Genomic DNA, 16,983 nt, shown 5'->3' with positions numbered 1-16,983 from the left:
GGCAGAAGCTGAGATGATTGATTTTGGAGCTTCCTTTTTTTTCTAATAAATGCATTCAATGTAATAAATTTCCCTCCAAGCCCTCCTTTTCCTGCCTCCCATAAATTTCCTTAAGTTGTACTTTCAGTTTCACTTAGTTCAAAATGATTTTTAATTTCTCCTGAGAATTCTTCTTTGATCCTTATGTTATTTAGAATAGTGTTGTCTAATCTCTAAGTACTTGGGGACTTTCCAGCTCTCTGTTACTGATATCTAGTTTAGTTCCATTGTCTCAGAGCAGACACTATTATTTCTATACTTTTAAATTTGTTAAGGTGTGATTTTGGTCCAGAACATGGTCTGTTCTGTCAATCTCCCATGTAAGTTTGACAAGAATGTGTAATTTGCTGGTGAGAGATGAAATAGCTGATAGACATCAAATTACATCCAGTTGCTTGAAGGTGTTGTTGAGTTCAACTATGTCTCTACTAATTTTGTGTCTATTAGATCTGTTCTGACAGAGCAGTATTAAGGTCTCCAACTATAATAGCTGGACACAGATGAACATCCCTGCCGTATCTGACTTTGGTGCCAATCCTTAGTTAATCTCTTTCAACTGTGCTTTTTCTTTTTTTGCCTTTTAGTGTGCGTGTAATTTTTTGTTGACAGGAAGACATGATGTCACTGCCTAAAAGAACTGTGGCCAGAAACAGGTTTTCAGTGTTGTGATGTTAAGATGACTGTGCAGTCCCATGATTATAACTAGTTCTCTGTCTTCCAACAAGTCCATGCCCGTGGAGTGGGAATTTCACCAGTACTCTTGGAGATTTTCTTCCCCTAGGTGGGACAGGATGGTTAGCAGGGGCTGGTTCTTTCCCTTCTCCCAGACACGTTGGGTGCAGACATAATCTCTGCAGATCAGGCTCTGGTAAAACAGAGCAGCCTTGTTAAGAAGAAGGATGCTCTGACATATTTCAAAACAATTCCTTTTCCTCTCCCCTTGCCAGAAGCATGCAGGATTCTTTCTCTGGTATTTACTGTGAAAACCCAGTGAAAGTCCTGGAGACAAAACTCAGAAAAGGCTGGAGGCCTCCTTATTACTGGGTCCCCAGGGAGTTTTTCACTCTGCGACTTGATACACGAGCCTCCAGGAAGTCACCAATTACCGCTGAGGTTCTCCATCCTGACCCTGGTTCCCACGGAGGTTTCTGCGGGTGGGTTTCTGCTCTGGCCCACTGCGCTTCTCCCCATAAGCCTGTCTCTCCAATTTGGGAGCAGCAGTTGGCCTGGTGACTTCAAATCTCTTAGGAATCTAACAATGAGTTGTGGATTTTTCAGTTCTCATTGTTTTCTTTTGTTTTAGGCCACAGTGAGGACTTCTGAGCTCCTCATGTGCCAAACTAGAAACTATTAAGTCCTTCCGCTAACTCTTTATTTAAAAAAAATAAACTTCTAAATCCATGCTAGTGTATTTTTGCTTTATCATGTATCTTGATTTACTTCTTTGTAGTTCCTAAATTCAGGTAATATAAACATTTCACTATTTTCATACAATTGGGTCTGCTGTGGTATGTTCCTGGGCAGCTTTTACAGGTCTTATTATAGTCCAACAACTTAAATCCTTTAGAATTCAGAGTTGAAGAACTTTCCCAAACCAGCCATTAAAATAATAAACAGGAAAAAGCAAAATGGCAGCTTCTTTAAAAAATTAGGGTTTTTGAATGAGATACTAAAAATCATGCATTATTAAAGATATGAATACTATCACATCTACAAATCTAAATTATGTATTTAAACTGCTAGTATTTGAAACTTCTTTGTTATTTTTCAAAAGTATCATAATATATATATATTTATCACTTTCATTAAGTGATATCTACAACTGCTGAAGAGACAAAGTGTCCAGAAGCTTTTGATATCATGGTCAGCATGAAAGGGTAGACAGTTAATTATTGTGGATCACTGAAAATAGAATACATTCAACTGAAGGCCCATTTCAAAACACACATTTATATTTTAAATATAAATCCTACAAAACACATCACACATATAGGTAATCCAATATACTTCAAATGTATGTGACAGGTAATTTTATATGTCTGATAAATATTATGTACTCTTTTTATCTGTACTTAAGAGTATGTTTCATTTTTATGTGAACCACCTAAGTATTTCCATGTCCATCTTAAACATCTACTGTTTCAGAAGACACCGTCTTTGTGGCCCAGAAACAAAACACGCATGGTAAAGATGAAGTACTAAGGTGCAGTTCGCGGATAATGCGGGTTTCCAAAGGAGTCAGGAGGAAAGCCTGAGCGCTGTCACTTCACAAGCAACTGACAATGTCAGCAGTCTGGCAACTGCAGACCTGCAGAAATACTATTTTTTATTTTTTCAACCTAAGTTCTATTTTTTGTTTCAGTCTTGGATGAAACACACGACACATACATTGTAATTACAGTGAAGGGTTAAGTGTATAAAATGCAAAAACACAAGTTATAAGAATATACCTGAAATAGATTTGTATAACAATAAAGCTCATCTCTGCACAGGCAAGATTACAATATAACATAACCATGAAATTTAAATTCAGCTAGAGGAAAATCCCATGGACAGAGGAGCCTGGTAGGCTATAGTCAGTCGGTGGGGTCGCAAAGAGTTGGACACAACTGAGCGACTTCACTTTCACTTTCAGAGTTACAACACTGCCAAAAATAGTTATAAAACTAAGTTAAAACCCAGTGCATATACATGTGCCGTGTTTGTAGAAATATATACATATGCTATAAATATTAACTGTATCAAATTTATATAGCAAGTCAAATATATTTGCTATCTTATATCAAATATATTTATACCAAATACATGCATTTGACATTGAATATATATTCACATCAAATATATTTTGACATATATATTACATCATATATGTCTATATTTCATATCAAATATATTTATACCAAATATATGTTTGACATTGAATATACATTTATATCATACATATTTCCTATCAAAAGCTATATTTTATGTCAAATATATAAATATCTTTGATATTTTATATCAAAGCATAAAGGTCAATTTACTGATGTTAAGATAAAACTCATATTTGTATGTGATTTCTCAAACACTCATTTCTAAATTATAATTTTTTTACTTAAAAACCAACTTATCTTTTCCAGTAAATATTAAAAAAACAACTATGGAAAAATACGGCATGCTGAATGCTCATTATATAGGGTATATATGCACATACATATCATCTGAAAAACTATATGGTGGAATTTTAGAAGAAATTAAATAATTATGTTTCAATTTTCATTATAATGAGTAAGATGTTTCATTGTCATCTAAGTCCGTATAAGAACAGATTAAAACTTGACCCAAGAAAAGCTCAAACTCATGAAAAGGATATGGCAATTTGAGGGTTGAATTACATCTATGTATGAGAACAGGTTATTCTTTTAAGATGTCTCAGAACAAGAAATTCACTAATAAAGGCCAACAGTGTATTAAAGGGCAGACTGGAGTTATGGTGGAGAGAAAGATTTTGAATCTTCACAAAATCTCCATGAGCTGCCTTAAAAATCACTATAAAAGAACACATAATTTTAGTAAAAAAAAAAAAAACATTTTTTAAAAATCAGCCACTCCCCCCCACCCCCACAATTAGACTATCATCCCCTTTCTTTTCCACAGAGGAATATACAGTCTACACTTGAAAAAGAGCCTTCTGTCTGAACATCCGAAATGCACTGTTATTACATTTAAAATACACAACACAAAAAAAGGATGCTAGAGTTGTACTGTGTGTACGTCTGTGTGTGTGCGTGTCTTGGTGGGTGGGTATGTGCGTGTGTCCTGTGCAACTTCAAATACTGCTATTAAAGTCACACGCTGAAACATTTCTATCATTTATGGGTAAGGCTGGAATTCGGGATAGTAAGCTACCCACTGACTCTCAGCCTCCCTTATGAAGAATGCTTTAGAATCCACAACACGAGGATTATTCTCCAGAGTTAGATATTTACTGCCTCCCGAGATGTTTACCAGCTTGTTTCACAGCTGAAAAAGAAATCTGCAACCAAAAAACCCAAGAGGCTTAAACTGCTGAGGATTTACAACTAAAAAGATAAATTAAAAGACGTAAAATACTGAGAAAATATCTTTGATTGATGTGATTAGGAAAGCACCCTGAAGAAGTAAGGAGAAAGAACAATTCAGTACTGTGTAACTTTAGTAATATATGCCCTCAAACCACTGGAGAAGGAAATGGCAACCCACTCCAGTGTTCTTGCCTGGAGAATTCCATGCACAGAGGAGCCTGGTGGGCTACAGTCCACGGGGTCGCAAAAGAGTCGGACACGACTGAGCGCTAACACTGCCCACAAACCACAGTGGGGAAAAGCTGCTAAAACTACATGAAGATATTCTGTCTCTTTTGTTCCACTCATGAATGAAAAGTAAAATCCACAAATTGCCTTCATTTAAACAATCAAGGGATCTTTCATTTAAAAGGTGAACATAATCAAAGAGAAATCCTATGTTATTCTAAACTAAATCCATGTTGATAAGGTATCTAATAAAATGGCAGTTTTCTGCCATTGCAATAATAGATCAGAATAGCTATGCAATGCAAAAGTTGCCATAGTAACAATGCAAATCCCTTTGAAACATAATTAATTGCCTAAAAATTTATCAAATGGAACATGCACTCTTCTTAACATTTTTTTTCATTTTCTTTTACAATATTATTATAATACATGGTATTAGCACATTTCTATCATGAAATGTTTTTTCTTAAGTAAACAGACTTTCTTGAAATTATTTCTATTTTCATCCATTAATCTCATTAGAAAGAATTCTATTTTATCTTTAAAGCCTAAAGACAATCTGAAAATATTACGAATTCATCTGAAAACAGGATAGAAAAAAAAACCTTTCTTCAATTTATAATGATGACTATCCTTATATGTTATCTTTTTACCTCTGCTGTTCAATCTATCAAATAAGTATCTTATTTATCCTCAGAATACTGCAGTGCAAAAATGTCCACAATATAAATGACATAGAAATACAGCTGCATGAGAAGCAAAAAAAAAAACAACAAAATTATAAATACAACATAAATGTATCTTACTCTTTGTAGTCCTTCATACCAATCATCTTGCTCAAACCAATGTGAAATGTAAGTCATCCAAGCCATAGAATGTTTCTACTTTAATCAAGGCAATTGGAAACCAGCATCAGAACAGTCGGCACCTAAAGTAATAACAATGCGTTTCAACCAAACAGGTTTACCAAACTCTGTCTCGTGAAATGTTGCTCAGCATGAGAAGCTAGAAGTACAAACACATTTCAGCTGCAACAGCTTTAATGATTTAGAAATAACAGTATCTGTAAAAATAATGTTAACCAGAACACGCAAGCCTATAGTCAAATAAGAAATAGATCACATAATAATTATGTTGTATAGTACTAGCGAATGCTATGTCAAATATTTTATTAGGCTTTCAGTTTTCAGTCTAAAAAGCATCTTGGATTTAACTTTTGCAAGAAATAGGTAAATTATTTCTAAAAGTAATCAAGTTAAAAAGTAAGGAATTCAAAAGAAAACACAAAACAACAAGAAACAGAAAATGTGTTCCATTCTAAACATCAGGAGCTGGATATAAAACTAGAACAAAGCCTCCAGGTTACAAGGGTACAATTGTTAGGGGAAGCACACCGATTGAAACCGCCAGCCCTGGCCAGGCACCATAGTAACCATTTGCATGAGTTGTTTTAGGACAGGAGGTCCTGGTAAGGAACAGGGAACTAATAAGCCTCCACCAACCAGAAGAGTTCGGGAAAGGTCAAAAGGAGACACCACCTGTCCGATCATCTCCCAGAATCCTTCTCTCTGACATCCATCTTGGCTGAACAAGGCGTGCGCCACCAGGAAGGACTCTGAGCCAGAATGATTGGCTAAGGGCAACCTGAAACTAATCCCATCACCATAAAACCCAAGACTGCAAGCCACGAGGCAGAGCAGTCCTCCTGGGTTCCCTTACCCTCCTGCTCTCCACCCGGGCGCCTTTCCCAAATAAAATCTCTTGCTTTGTCAGCCCATGTGTCTCCTCGGACAATTCATTTCCGAGTGTTAGACAAGAGCCCGGTTTCAGGCCGTGGAAGGGGTCCACCTTCCTGCAACACAATGACGAGGCCGATCCCTTATTTCCACCTGCTGGCACCGTTGAGAGGAAAGCCAGTTAGCTGACTGCCAATTACCCACGTGGGTCAAAAAGTTAAGCACCTCACCTAACAGGGTGCAGAGCACACAGGGGAATTCTGAAGAGGGAGGAGCCCAGCCACCGGAGAGACCGAAGCGACTAAGGGCTCCCCCGTGACGAGGTGTGGGCAAGAGGGGAAGCCACCAAGGCGGGCAGGAAGGGGTCGGTAACACTGTCATGGTCAAGGCTTCACGGCTGCTGTGACCAGAAAATCAGTTTAGAACTGCAGGTCCCTGACGGAGCTGAGCTGCCCTCGCCTGCAAGATCGCCTCAGGCCTCAAGTGGGTGCTCAGGAGAAAGAGGGGCGCAGGTCAGACCTCGCCCCCAGCGGGGAAAGCACGCAGGAAGCACTCGGATGCTGGGAGCCGGCAGGCGGGGGGGAACTCGGCCTAGGTCTCTGAATCCTCCTCTCAAACGAAGCACAACTCCTCAGCCAGGAATCCTTCAGAGAGGAGACACATACCCTCCCTCCCAGGGAGGATGAGGAGGGCGGAAACGCAAACTTCACGTGCCTCTAGGGAGGGACAGACGCCCCCTCCCCAAACCCCAGAACGGGGAGAAGGAAGAAGAGCTACCAGCCCTGCCCCGCCTGAGGCGGGAGCAGGAAAATGCCACAGGCTCCCATCCTGAGCCAAGACAAACCCGGCTCCCTCACCGGAGAGGGGCAAAAGGGTCTCTCACTCAGCACCCGCCGCAGGGGCCAAGTGGAGTCCGGCTGTCTCAAGGAGGGAGGAAGACGGGGAGACACACAGACCTCTCTTCAAAACCAGATTCCCCCCAGTCACGGAGATTAAAAATCACAGGAGAGTCACATAGGCTAATGAAAATGAACCACACACAATGAAATGAATGAACCACATGATGTAATTGGACTGAAAGTCACACATAAATATCACAGGATTTTATTCATAAAAGTTTAAAAACAAGCAAGGTGAATCTATGCTGTTAGAAGTTATCGGAGTTTTCTTCAGGGAAAAAAGGCAGGCATGACAGACAGGAGCCACAAGGGGGAATACCTAGGATGCTCACGGTGTTTCTTTTATGCTCATTATGCTAACGTGCAAATTTGCGGCTACACAACAGTAAAGTGCACATTTCAGGTATATAATCAGGTATATAATCTAAATAAAGAGAAATTATACACTAAAAATCCACAGCAGTGCTTTCTAGTACTAACAAAACTAAGAGAGGAAAATAAACTGAAATGAACTTGTCCACAAGTAGGTAGGTACTGGATAACTGGGCTATATTTTCTACCATCACTTGGACATTTTCATTTATCTTTTCATTTCCCCCTGGAGTTTTCTGCCCCTTTATGGGCCCCAGTCATTATATTTCACAATGTGTTAAGCCTCTCTCAGAGACATGTACTAATACTTCTTTAACTCACAAGGACTTTTAGAAGCAGTATCAGGGACAAGCAGGTGAGGAAGGCTGTCACAGGAATAATCTCAAAACAGGAAATATGTGAAGACCAGAGTCTACTGAACAAGGGGCTGGGGAATGAGATGGGCTAGGGTAAGGATGTGTATTTGGGTCTACAGGAAAATCAACAGAGTCTGATGACTTGGTCATGATCGGTACACAGTGGATGCCTGTTAATGCCATGTCCATAATAGATTCTCTGAGTCCTTAATTCCCACTATTCCACAGGAGTGTTCCCTGAGCAATCTCCCCCAGCTGGCTCCTAAATGCTTGCAGAGATCTGTAGAGACACACAGCTCCCATCCCAGCATTTCATGCTTTGACCAGACCTTCCAAGATATTAAATAGCTACACCCTAAGAAGCTGTGAAAAGAAGCGAAGTGAAAAGCAAAGGAGAAGGAAAGATATACCCATTTGAATGCAAAGTTCCAAAGAATAGCAAGGAGAGATAAGAAAGCCTTCCTCAGTGATCAATGCAAAGAAATAAAGGAAAACAACAGAATGAAAAAGACTACAGATCTCTTCAAGAAAATTCGCGATATCAAGGGAACATTTCATGCAAAGATGGGCTCAATAAAGGACAGAAATGGTATGGACCTAACAGAAGCAGAAGATGTTAAGAAGAGGTGGCAAGAATACACAGAAGAATTGTACAAAAAAGATCTTCACGACCCAGATAATCACAATGGTGTGATCACTCACACTCACCTAGAGCCAGACATCTGGGAGTGTGAAGTCAAGTGGGCCTTAGGAATCATGACTATGAACAAAGCTAGTGGAGGTGATGGAATTCCAGTTGAGCTATTTCAAATCCTAAAAGATGATGCTGTGAAAATGCTGCACTCAATATGCCAGCAAATTTGGAAAACTCAGCAGTGGCCACAGGACTGGAAAACGTTAATTTTCATTCCAATCCCAAAGAAAGGCAATGCTAAGGAATGCTCAAACTACCGCACAATTGTACTCATCTCACATGCTAGTCAAGTAATGCTGAAAATTCTCCAAGCCAGGCTTCAGCAATACGTGAACCGTGAACTTCCAGATGTTCAAGCTGGTTTCAGAAAAGGCAGAGGAACCACAGATCAAATTGCCAATATCCCTGGATCATCGAAAAAGCAAGAGAGTTCCAGAAAAACATCTATTTCTGCTTTATTGACTATGCCAAAGACTTTGACTGTGTGGATCACAATAAACTGTGAAAAATTCTGAAAGAGATGGGAATACCAGACCACCAGACCTGCCTCTTGAGAAACCTGTATGCAGGTCAGGAAGCAACAGTTAGAACTGGACATGGGACAACAAACTGGTTCCAAATAGGAAAAGGAGTATGTCAAGGCTGTATACTGTCACCCTGCTTATTTAACTTAAATGCATCATAAGAAATGCTGGGCTGGAGGAAGCACAAGCTGGAATCAAGATTGCTGGGAGAAATATCAATAACCTCAGATATGCAGATGACACCACCCTTATGGCAGAAAGTGAAGAAGAACTAAAGAGCCTCTTGATGAAAGTAAAAGAGGAGAGTGAAAAAGTTGGCTTAAAGCTCAACATTCAGAAAACTAAGATCATGGCATCCGGTCCCGTCATTTCATGTCAAATAGATGAGCAAACAGTGGCTGACTTTATTTTTCGGGGCTCCAAAATCACTGCAAATGGTGACTGCAGCCAAGAAATTAAAAGATGCTTACTCCTTAGAAGGAAAGTTATGACCAACCTAGACAGCATATTGAAAAGCAGACACATTACTTTGTCAGAAAAGGTCTGTCTAGTTAAGGCTATGGTTTTTCCAGTAGTCATGTATGGATGTGAGAGGTGCACCATAAAGAAAGCTGAGCGCCAAAGAATTGATACTTTTGAACTGTGGTGCTTGAGAAGACTCTTGAAAGTTCCTTGGACTGCAAGGAGATCCAACCAGTCAATCCTAAAGGAAATCAGTCCTGAATATTCATTGGAAGGACTGATACTGAAGCTGAAACTCCAATACTTTGGCCACCTGATGCGAAGACCTGACTCGTTTGAAAAGACCCTGATGCTGGGAAAGATTGAGGGCAGGAGGAGAAAGGGACAACAGAGGATGAGATGGTTGGATGGCATCACCAACTCAATGGACATGGGTTTGGGTGGACTCCGGGAGTCGGTGATGGACAGGGAGGCCTGGCGTGCTGTGGTTCATGGGGTTGCAAAGAGTTGGACACGACTGAGCGACTGAACTGAACTTAATAGTAGGAAATGTATTAGTCCTTGGACTTATTTACATTTCCTAAAATTCTAATAATCATTTTTCAACCCATCCACTCATTCCACAAATATGTATTGAGCACCAAGTAGGTGCCAGGCAGGCACAGAAGATAGAGGACCCTGTACAATAGGTGTGACTCCTGCCCTTCCGTAGTTGATATTCTTAAGGAGGAAATCAGAATGAGCAAAACAAATACGTAAACGGTGACTATTACAAGGTAGTGTGTGGCTTGGAGAAAAAGAACGCAGGGAAAGAGCAAGACAGGTTCTGGAGATGAGCTGACACCATAAACTTTCAAAAGTTGGCGCAAGGAGGCCCCACTGCAGTAATGCTGAGCAAGATCTAAAGGAGAAGAGAAGACAGAATATGAAAGTCTCTGCTGGGAAAGCAGCAAAATCAGAGACTCTTGAGACAAGAGCGTTCCTGGCAGGCTTGAGAAAGAGTCTGAATAGTCAATCAAAATATACAAAAATGTGAATTCAAAAGTCAGGGTCACAGATATACCACGATGCAGAAATTCAAGGTAGTTTTCTTGAAATCCTCTTTGTCCTCTTCAGAATTTTGTTAAGTTTTTTAATAGAAATTTATTGCCTGTATTAATATAAAAACCCTAAAAACATGTTAAAATTAGTTTTTAAAATCTAAATACACTGTATGCTCAGAGTTATGCAAAAAATTCTAATGAACACAGAGTCAATCTGTGCTCATTAGAAAACATTTGGAAATTGTAAAAAAAAAAAAAAAAAACTGGAAGGTTTATTTTTTTTCAAGCAGCCATCAGCCCACCAACTTGAGATCTTCTTCTGTCTAGTATACATAATTCTAAATGACCACTATTCTCACTGATAGGTACACCCACAGATTATCAAGGATAAATATAATTTTAAAGATCTCTAAATTGGTGCAACTCGAAGTGTGATTCTCAGGTCGCTTGCATCACAATTAACTGAGAAACCTGCTAAAAATGCAGGTTCCTAGATCACACTCTAAAGCTAGTAGATCAGAATCTTAGGATGGAGTCTGGAAACCTGCTTTTTTAGCATCGTTCCCAGATAAGCTATATACCACAGAACAGCTTGAGAACTACTTGCTCAGCTCAACAACAGTAAAGATATTTAGCAGATAAATTGCCTCTGCTATCTTCTACTGGCCAAGATTAATCTCTTCAATTTCAATCATTCCTAAACTTACCTTTCATGTGCTTGGCAGGGCAACCACATTATATCTAAGCATTGCCAACATATGTCAAATCCTGATGTTCTTAAAAGCTTAGATGATAAAATAGGTCACAAGTACAGTATTAACCTACATTAAAATCCGGGATTAGATGGCAAATAGAAAAGAACAAGGCCATTATGGTTGTTGTAGTTTGGACTCAGAATGACCACTATACCACTATGAATTCCCACTTGATCAGCCAAACACAGGATTACATGTAATACCAAGAAGACCAAGACACTGATTCAGAGATGTGGCAATGTGAATGCAGTTACTTCATCATCCATCTATACACTTAATCTATCATTCATCTAGATATTTATTTTTATATTTTCCTACATTTAACCACCAAAGTAAATGATTATGAATGAAATTAGACTTTCCAGGTTGCTTCAAGGATTACAGAATTTCTTGAGCTGCAATGAAGAAATGAGTTTTAATTTGATCAGAGGCCTAATCCACTTTTCTTGAACAAGGGTCACTTATATACTTCAATTAACCATTTTCAGAAGCTCAGCCAAAGAGAAATAGAGGAGTGAAATAACGTACTTTCACCCATAAACCAAGAAGAGGTAAATATTTCACTGAAAGAGACATTATGAAAGTAAACATGTAAATACTCATCACAAAAAGATACAGGATTATTTTTATAATGTGTCTGTGTACTAAGTCATGTTTGACTCTTTGCAACCCCACTGACTGTAGCCTGCCAGGCTCCTCTGTCCATGGAATTCTTCAGCCAAGAGTAAGAATGCAGGCTGACACTTCCTTCTCCAGGGGATTTTCCCAACCCAGGGATTGAACCCGTATCTCCTACATCTTCTGCATTGGAAGGCAGATTCTTTACCACTGCACCACCGGGAAATATGGTATTGCAAAAATAAGTATTTTTATAAACACACTAATTTCTCACGAAGGAAGATCCGAGAAGCTATGGCAGGAATAATTCTGTAAACCTGAGGATTCCTGTCCCCCTTCTAGTTAATCTGCTTTGTAACCTGGATTTTGTATATGAGATTTTAAAGTAGGGTGGGCCTTTATGCTTATCTGTCTGTGAGAATCAGGGTACTCATTTGGCAGAAACAGTCAGTTACACTGACATTTTTACCTTCTGGTCAAAGGTATTAAAATTTATTTTTGGCATGTATTGAGAAAAACCATCAAAGGAAATCAAATGGATTAAAAGCTTTCAAGCTTTAAGATGAAAAGAAATCGCTCATACATAGTCACTAAATCCAAAATTGCATTTTTAATATGTGCAGCCTTACATTGATAGGAGGCCAGAAATAAATCCTAACATTTAAGAAGTGAAGAGTTGTATCAGCTCAGGCAGGGCTGATACTTACATGAGAGAGACTGCTAATCCAGTCAATAGGCCCCCTGTCAAAAACTAGACTCTTAGCTGACATAAAATCCCCACAAAGATAAACCACTGTCATTAATGATGAAAGTGAGATATTATGTTCCGAAAGCTACTATTGAAAAATAGATGTTTATGAAACATACGCACAACTGTATTTTCAGGAATGAATTCAATTACTTAGTAGTTCAAGGAAAGTCTTAACAGTGGAGTCACTGTGAACACCACCAGCCCCAGAGGAGGTCAGGTCCAAGGGCACAATGTACCTTCCAAGATACTTCTCAAGTGCTACTTTGAATGAGAATCACTTAAGACTCCTGTGAACACTGATTCTGGGGGCTGTCTCTGATATCTGACTTAGTAGGGCCACAGCCTGGAGATGTGCATTTCTGACAAGTTCCCAAGAGATGCTGCCACTGCTGGTCTAAACTACCTGCCCAGTATCACCATTCTAGATGGCCTCTGATACCAAAAGGGCAGAGAGTCTAGTAAATAAATGCGTCCAGCTTCAAAATCTCACCCAATGATAAACATAATCCAGGCTTCAGATATAACCTCCAGAAGCTTCTTATTTCTATCATTCAATTGTAGATGTGATGGCTATGTATACTCAAATCCCACTGGGGTACATTAGGATAAGGAATTTATAAGACAACTGGACCCCTCCCCAGTCACAGAAGACTTTACAGAAAAACTTAAATCATATTAATGATTAGATTAAAAAATTCTACAGATTAGGGGAAAACACTTTTTAACTAATATTTTAAGCAAACTTTCTATATGAGGAGACCAAACACATATAATTTGTTCATTATGTACAATAATCATTTAAGGGTACAAAAATGATCTAAATCTTAGTCAAACTTTTGAAATACTTGAAATAAAAGAGAAAATGAAGTTGGTGGTATGTTTTTACACCTCTCTGGGGAGCAGTACAATGCTGAGTGTTACAGCCTGAGATGGTAGACCAGCTCTCCCTCAAAATTCTCCCAGTTTTGAGCAACTTAATTTTTATGTGCTGAGTGACCTCGTCTACAAAATAATGGTGCTAATTTGACTGGTCTCTAAGAAAGCTTCTAGCTTACATAGGGAAATGACTCCTCCAAACCTGCTACCATGTTTACCTTAAAAATAAAATGTGTATGACTCCTTTCATTAAGACTTATGCAAAATGTTTTATCTTAATGGGGTCAAAATTAAGTACTGCTTATTCCTTATTAAGGGATTTTCCAGGTGGCTCAGTGGTAAAGAATCCACCCGCCAACATAGGAGACACAAGAGATGCAGGTTCGATCCCTGGGCTGGGAAGATCCCTTAGAGAAGGAAATAACAAACTACTCCAGTATTCTTGCCTGGAAAATCCCATGGACAGAGGAGCCTGGCCGGCTACAGTCCATGGGTTTGCAAAGAGTCAGGCACAACTTAGCAAATAAACAACAACTTCTTCTTAACCAACTATTCAATTTTTCAGGACTCCACATGGAGATGTGATACTGGAAAACGAAGTTTTTCCAACAGTACATCAAATATGAGTGCTCAATAATGAGAGCTATTTTCTACTTTCCAATTTCAAAGCAAGTTTTTTTGTGTGTGTATGAGATATGAAACTGAACTTATTAAATGTAATTACAAATGAGTCTGTATGGGATACTGGCCCATGCTCCTAACTTAAACAGTTTGGAAGAAAACAAGAATCTGGGCATAAGGAAAATTATTTAAGACCTCTTTTGTAAGTTATCCGTGTCTGGGCATTCAAATTTAGAAACCAAATTCTGAATGTTGTAGCATCCTCATAAAAGCACGGAAAAATATTTCTTGCATCTTCTGATAAGAGCCTTTCTGAACATGACAATTATCATTTATCCCTCTAATAGCAAATAACACTGATGAATTATCTCCTATGATCTCATTGTGTAAGATTTGTATTCCTGTTTCTGTGACATATGTATTTCTTGAATTAGAATATAGAATTCCAGTGCTTTAGGAGATTATCAGGCTACTAAAATCAATGTTGTTAGTACATGTAAAGTAATAGAAAGCAAGACTTTTATCATTATTTTCTAAAAAGATTACCTCACTCAAGTAGCTGATAATGTGACAGCTAGATGCATGTGCCACCTGTGGCTCCAACTTCAGGTTGCCTTTTTTTGTTGTTCACAAAGTCTAGCCTATTTCAAGTTCTATCTCTCTAGTCACTGAGATCAAGTAACACCAGCCTGAATCTTGTCTCCTCATGCAACAGCCCATGTTTTACCACAAGAATCTTAGAAATTTTTCAAGTCAATCATGAAGGGATTTTTTTTTTTCTTTCACTATACAATGGCACTGACCAAAGTTGATCATTGTATTTTTCTACCAATTTTTATAACTGAAGTTACAAGTTCTTCTTGAACATTTAAGTAACCTCAAGGAAGAGAAAGGTTTTCCTTTAGGGTTTTTTTTCTCTGCAGAGTAAATTCTTCGGGGGAATTTCTCAGATTCTCTCCAGGTAACCATATCTAACTTCTTGCTCATAAATCTCCAAGGAATAGTCTCATCAACAATGAGAGAATAACCTTCATGTGACTGTCATAGAACATTACATGGTCTTGGATGTTGAAAAATGCCAGCCACTTAGTCTAATATACGTTTCAGTTAGTAAGTTATTAAGAAATCCCTCTCGATCTCCTAATATGATTTTCCATGGATTAAAATAATCTCAGTAAGATCTCTGTTCCTGAAGAAACACTAGAAACAACATACATGACTTCATTTTAAAAGCTAAATGGAATAGATGTACAAACTAGAAGCAGAGATAATTCAGCAACTGCATAAAGTAGTAGCAATGTCTGTATACACATCATTGCCATGAATGGCTGGGTAAACATATTATTCAGCAATCTGGTAAACTGTTACCTTTCTTGTTTATTAGGTCTGACTTCAAATAAATTCTGGAATGCAGGAAAAAAATGTGAATCTTTTGAAACTAAATTTCATTTTAGTCTTCACTATAGCATTTAGGCAAGTAAAATCAGGTAGTCTTGAGAATTTCCACATATTTTACTAATAGTGACAATCTCATCACTCATGTTGGACTTCTAGTATCTATTTGGGCAAAAGAAACAAACAAAAATAAATAAATAAAATTGTTCCTACTCTTTTCTGAGTAATATAAAAACTGCTGTGGCTCATCCTTATCCAGGTTAAGGGTTTCAAGGTAGAGTACAGAAAACAACAAAAACACTTTAGCCCTGGTAGTCCATCTACTGAGAGCAGAGAAATTTAAAAACATCATTTTCTAAACTAATCTGTCTTTCTGATATATAAAATTATTATGTAACTAGTGGATAACAAAAGTTTTAAGTACATCAATAATTATTTTAAAAGAATGATGAGTTTTTCTGAAGGGTACTTCTGAAAGACTCAGACATTGACAGACTTAGAAATGTAATCTCTCTCTTTAAATCACTGTTGGAGACTTTTAAATAAATAAATATATATACATATGTGTTTATATGAAAGTTACAAAACAAGTGTGATTAATTTTTGATACATGACCCAAGTTATCACTAAATTTCATTCAAATCAAATGCTTTTAATTAATATAGTAAAGAAAAAGTCAGTTTATATATATATAAACTACATTTTTAATACAGTAAAAAAATTTCAGAAATTTGTTAATTTCTGAAAAACAGGAAAGATTATATTTTATGATTTACTTCAGACATCCTATGCCTCTGACATTCAATGCTATTTTTCTAAAACACATTTCCTTCCGACTCAAAGACTTCTTGGTACAACCTGTATATGAAGACATCCTCAAAGGGGAGCTTACACAAGTGCCCGCGGACACAGCCATGAGAGTTCAAATCTAGAGCTAGATGCACACAGATCGAACCACCTTAAAACATGAAATCAAGACAAGCAGCCTTGGCAGGGGCTGTTCAAGAGACTCACACCTGGTGAGCGGTGCCGACTCCCGGGGCATCAACGCGCGCGAAGCCCTGCAGAACGCGCGCACGGCCCCGCGCCCCTCCCGCGACGCCACGCTGTCCGACGGCTGCTCCCCTGCAGCCCGCGCCCTCCCGGGCCCCTCGCCCGGCGGCCTGCCGCTGCTTACCTGGCGGAGGCGGCGACCACGGAGGCGGCGGACGGTGCAAGGTGCCGAGGCCGGCGCGGCGGCTGCGCGAGCGCGGCGCCCGGACCCGCCCCGCCGCGCCCTCCTCTTGGGAGCCGCGGGCTCTGGGGCGGGGCGGGCTCCGAGGGCCGGGGAGGAGGGCGCCGCGGGCCGGACCCCACGTGACCCGCACGCCGGCCGCTGATTGGAGGGCCGGGGGCGCGGTGGGGGCTGCTGCCTCCCTGAGACCAGGCTCCTGGAGGTGGTTACCTGGCAACCCAGAGTCGGCTCTGAAGACCGGATTCCTGGAGTTTGTGGTGAGGCTGAAAGTGGGGGAAGAAGCAGTGAGCCACCGGCGTTCTCACCCCCTAACACACATAGCTGTTGCTGCTGCTAA

General features: G+C 39.3%; 1 protein-coding gene across 4 annotated transcripts in view; it reads right to left on the bottom strand.

Moving 5' to 3' along the window:
• WDR17 (WD repeat domain 17) overlaps positions 1-16,726 on the bottom strand; it is a 65,117-nt gene extending 48,391 nt beyond the window's left edge. For 3 of the 4 annotated variants that reach the window (XR_006266856.1, XM_043454501.1, XM_043454502.1), the window contains exons 1-2: positions 16,590-16,726; positions 5,117-5,238 (exon numbers count right to left, since the gene is read on the bottom strand). Coding sequence is in view for 2 of the 4 variants with exons in the window: in XM_043454501.1 (XP_043310436.1) it covers positions 5,117-5,182 (66 nt within the window). In the remaining 2 variants the exon portion in view is untranslated. The remainder of the gene's footprint in view (positions 1-5,116; positions 5,239-16,589) is intronic. The other variant, XM_043454503.1, reaches the window with a different exon arrangement.
• Positions 16,727-16,983: the final 257 nt, after the last annotated feature.

Source organism: Cervus canadensis, chromosome 31, assembly GCF_019320065.1.
Source record: "Cervus canadensis isolate Bull #8, Minnesota chromosome 31, ASM1932006v1, whole genome shotgun sequence".
Lineage (NCBI taxonomy): Eukaryota > Metazoa > Chordata > Mammalia > Artiodactyla > Cervidae > Cervus > Cervus canadensis.
The sequence above is the reverse complement of the archived record's forward strand: the minus strand, read 5'-3'. Positions and strand labels throughout refer to the sequence as shown.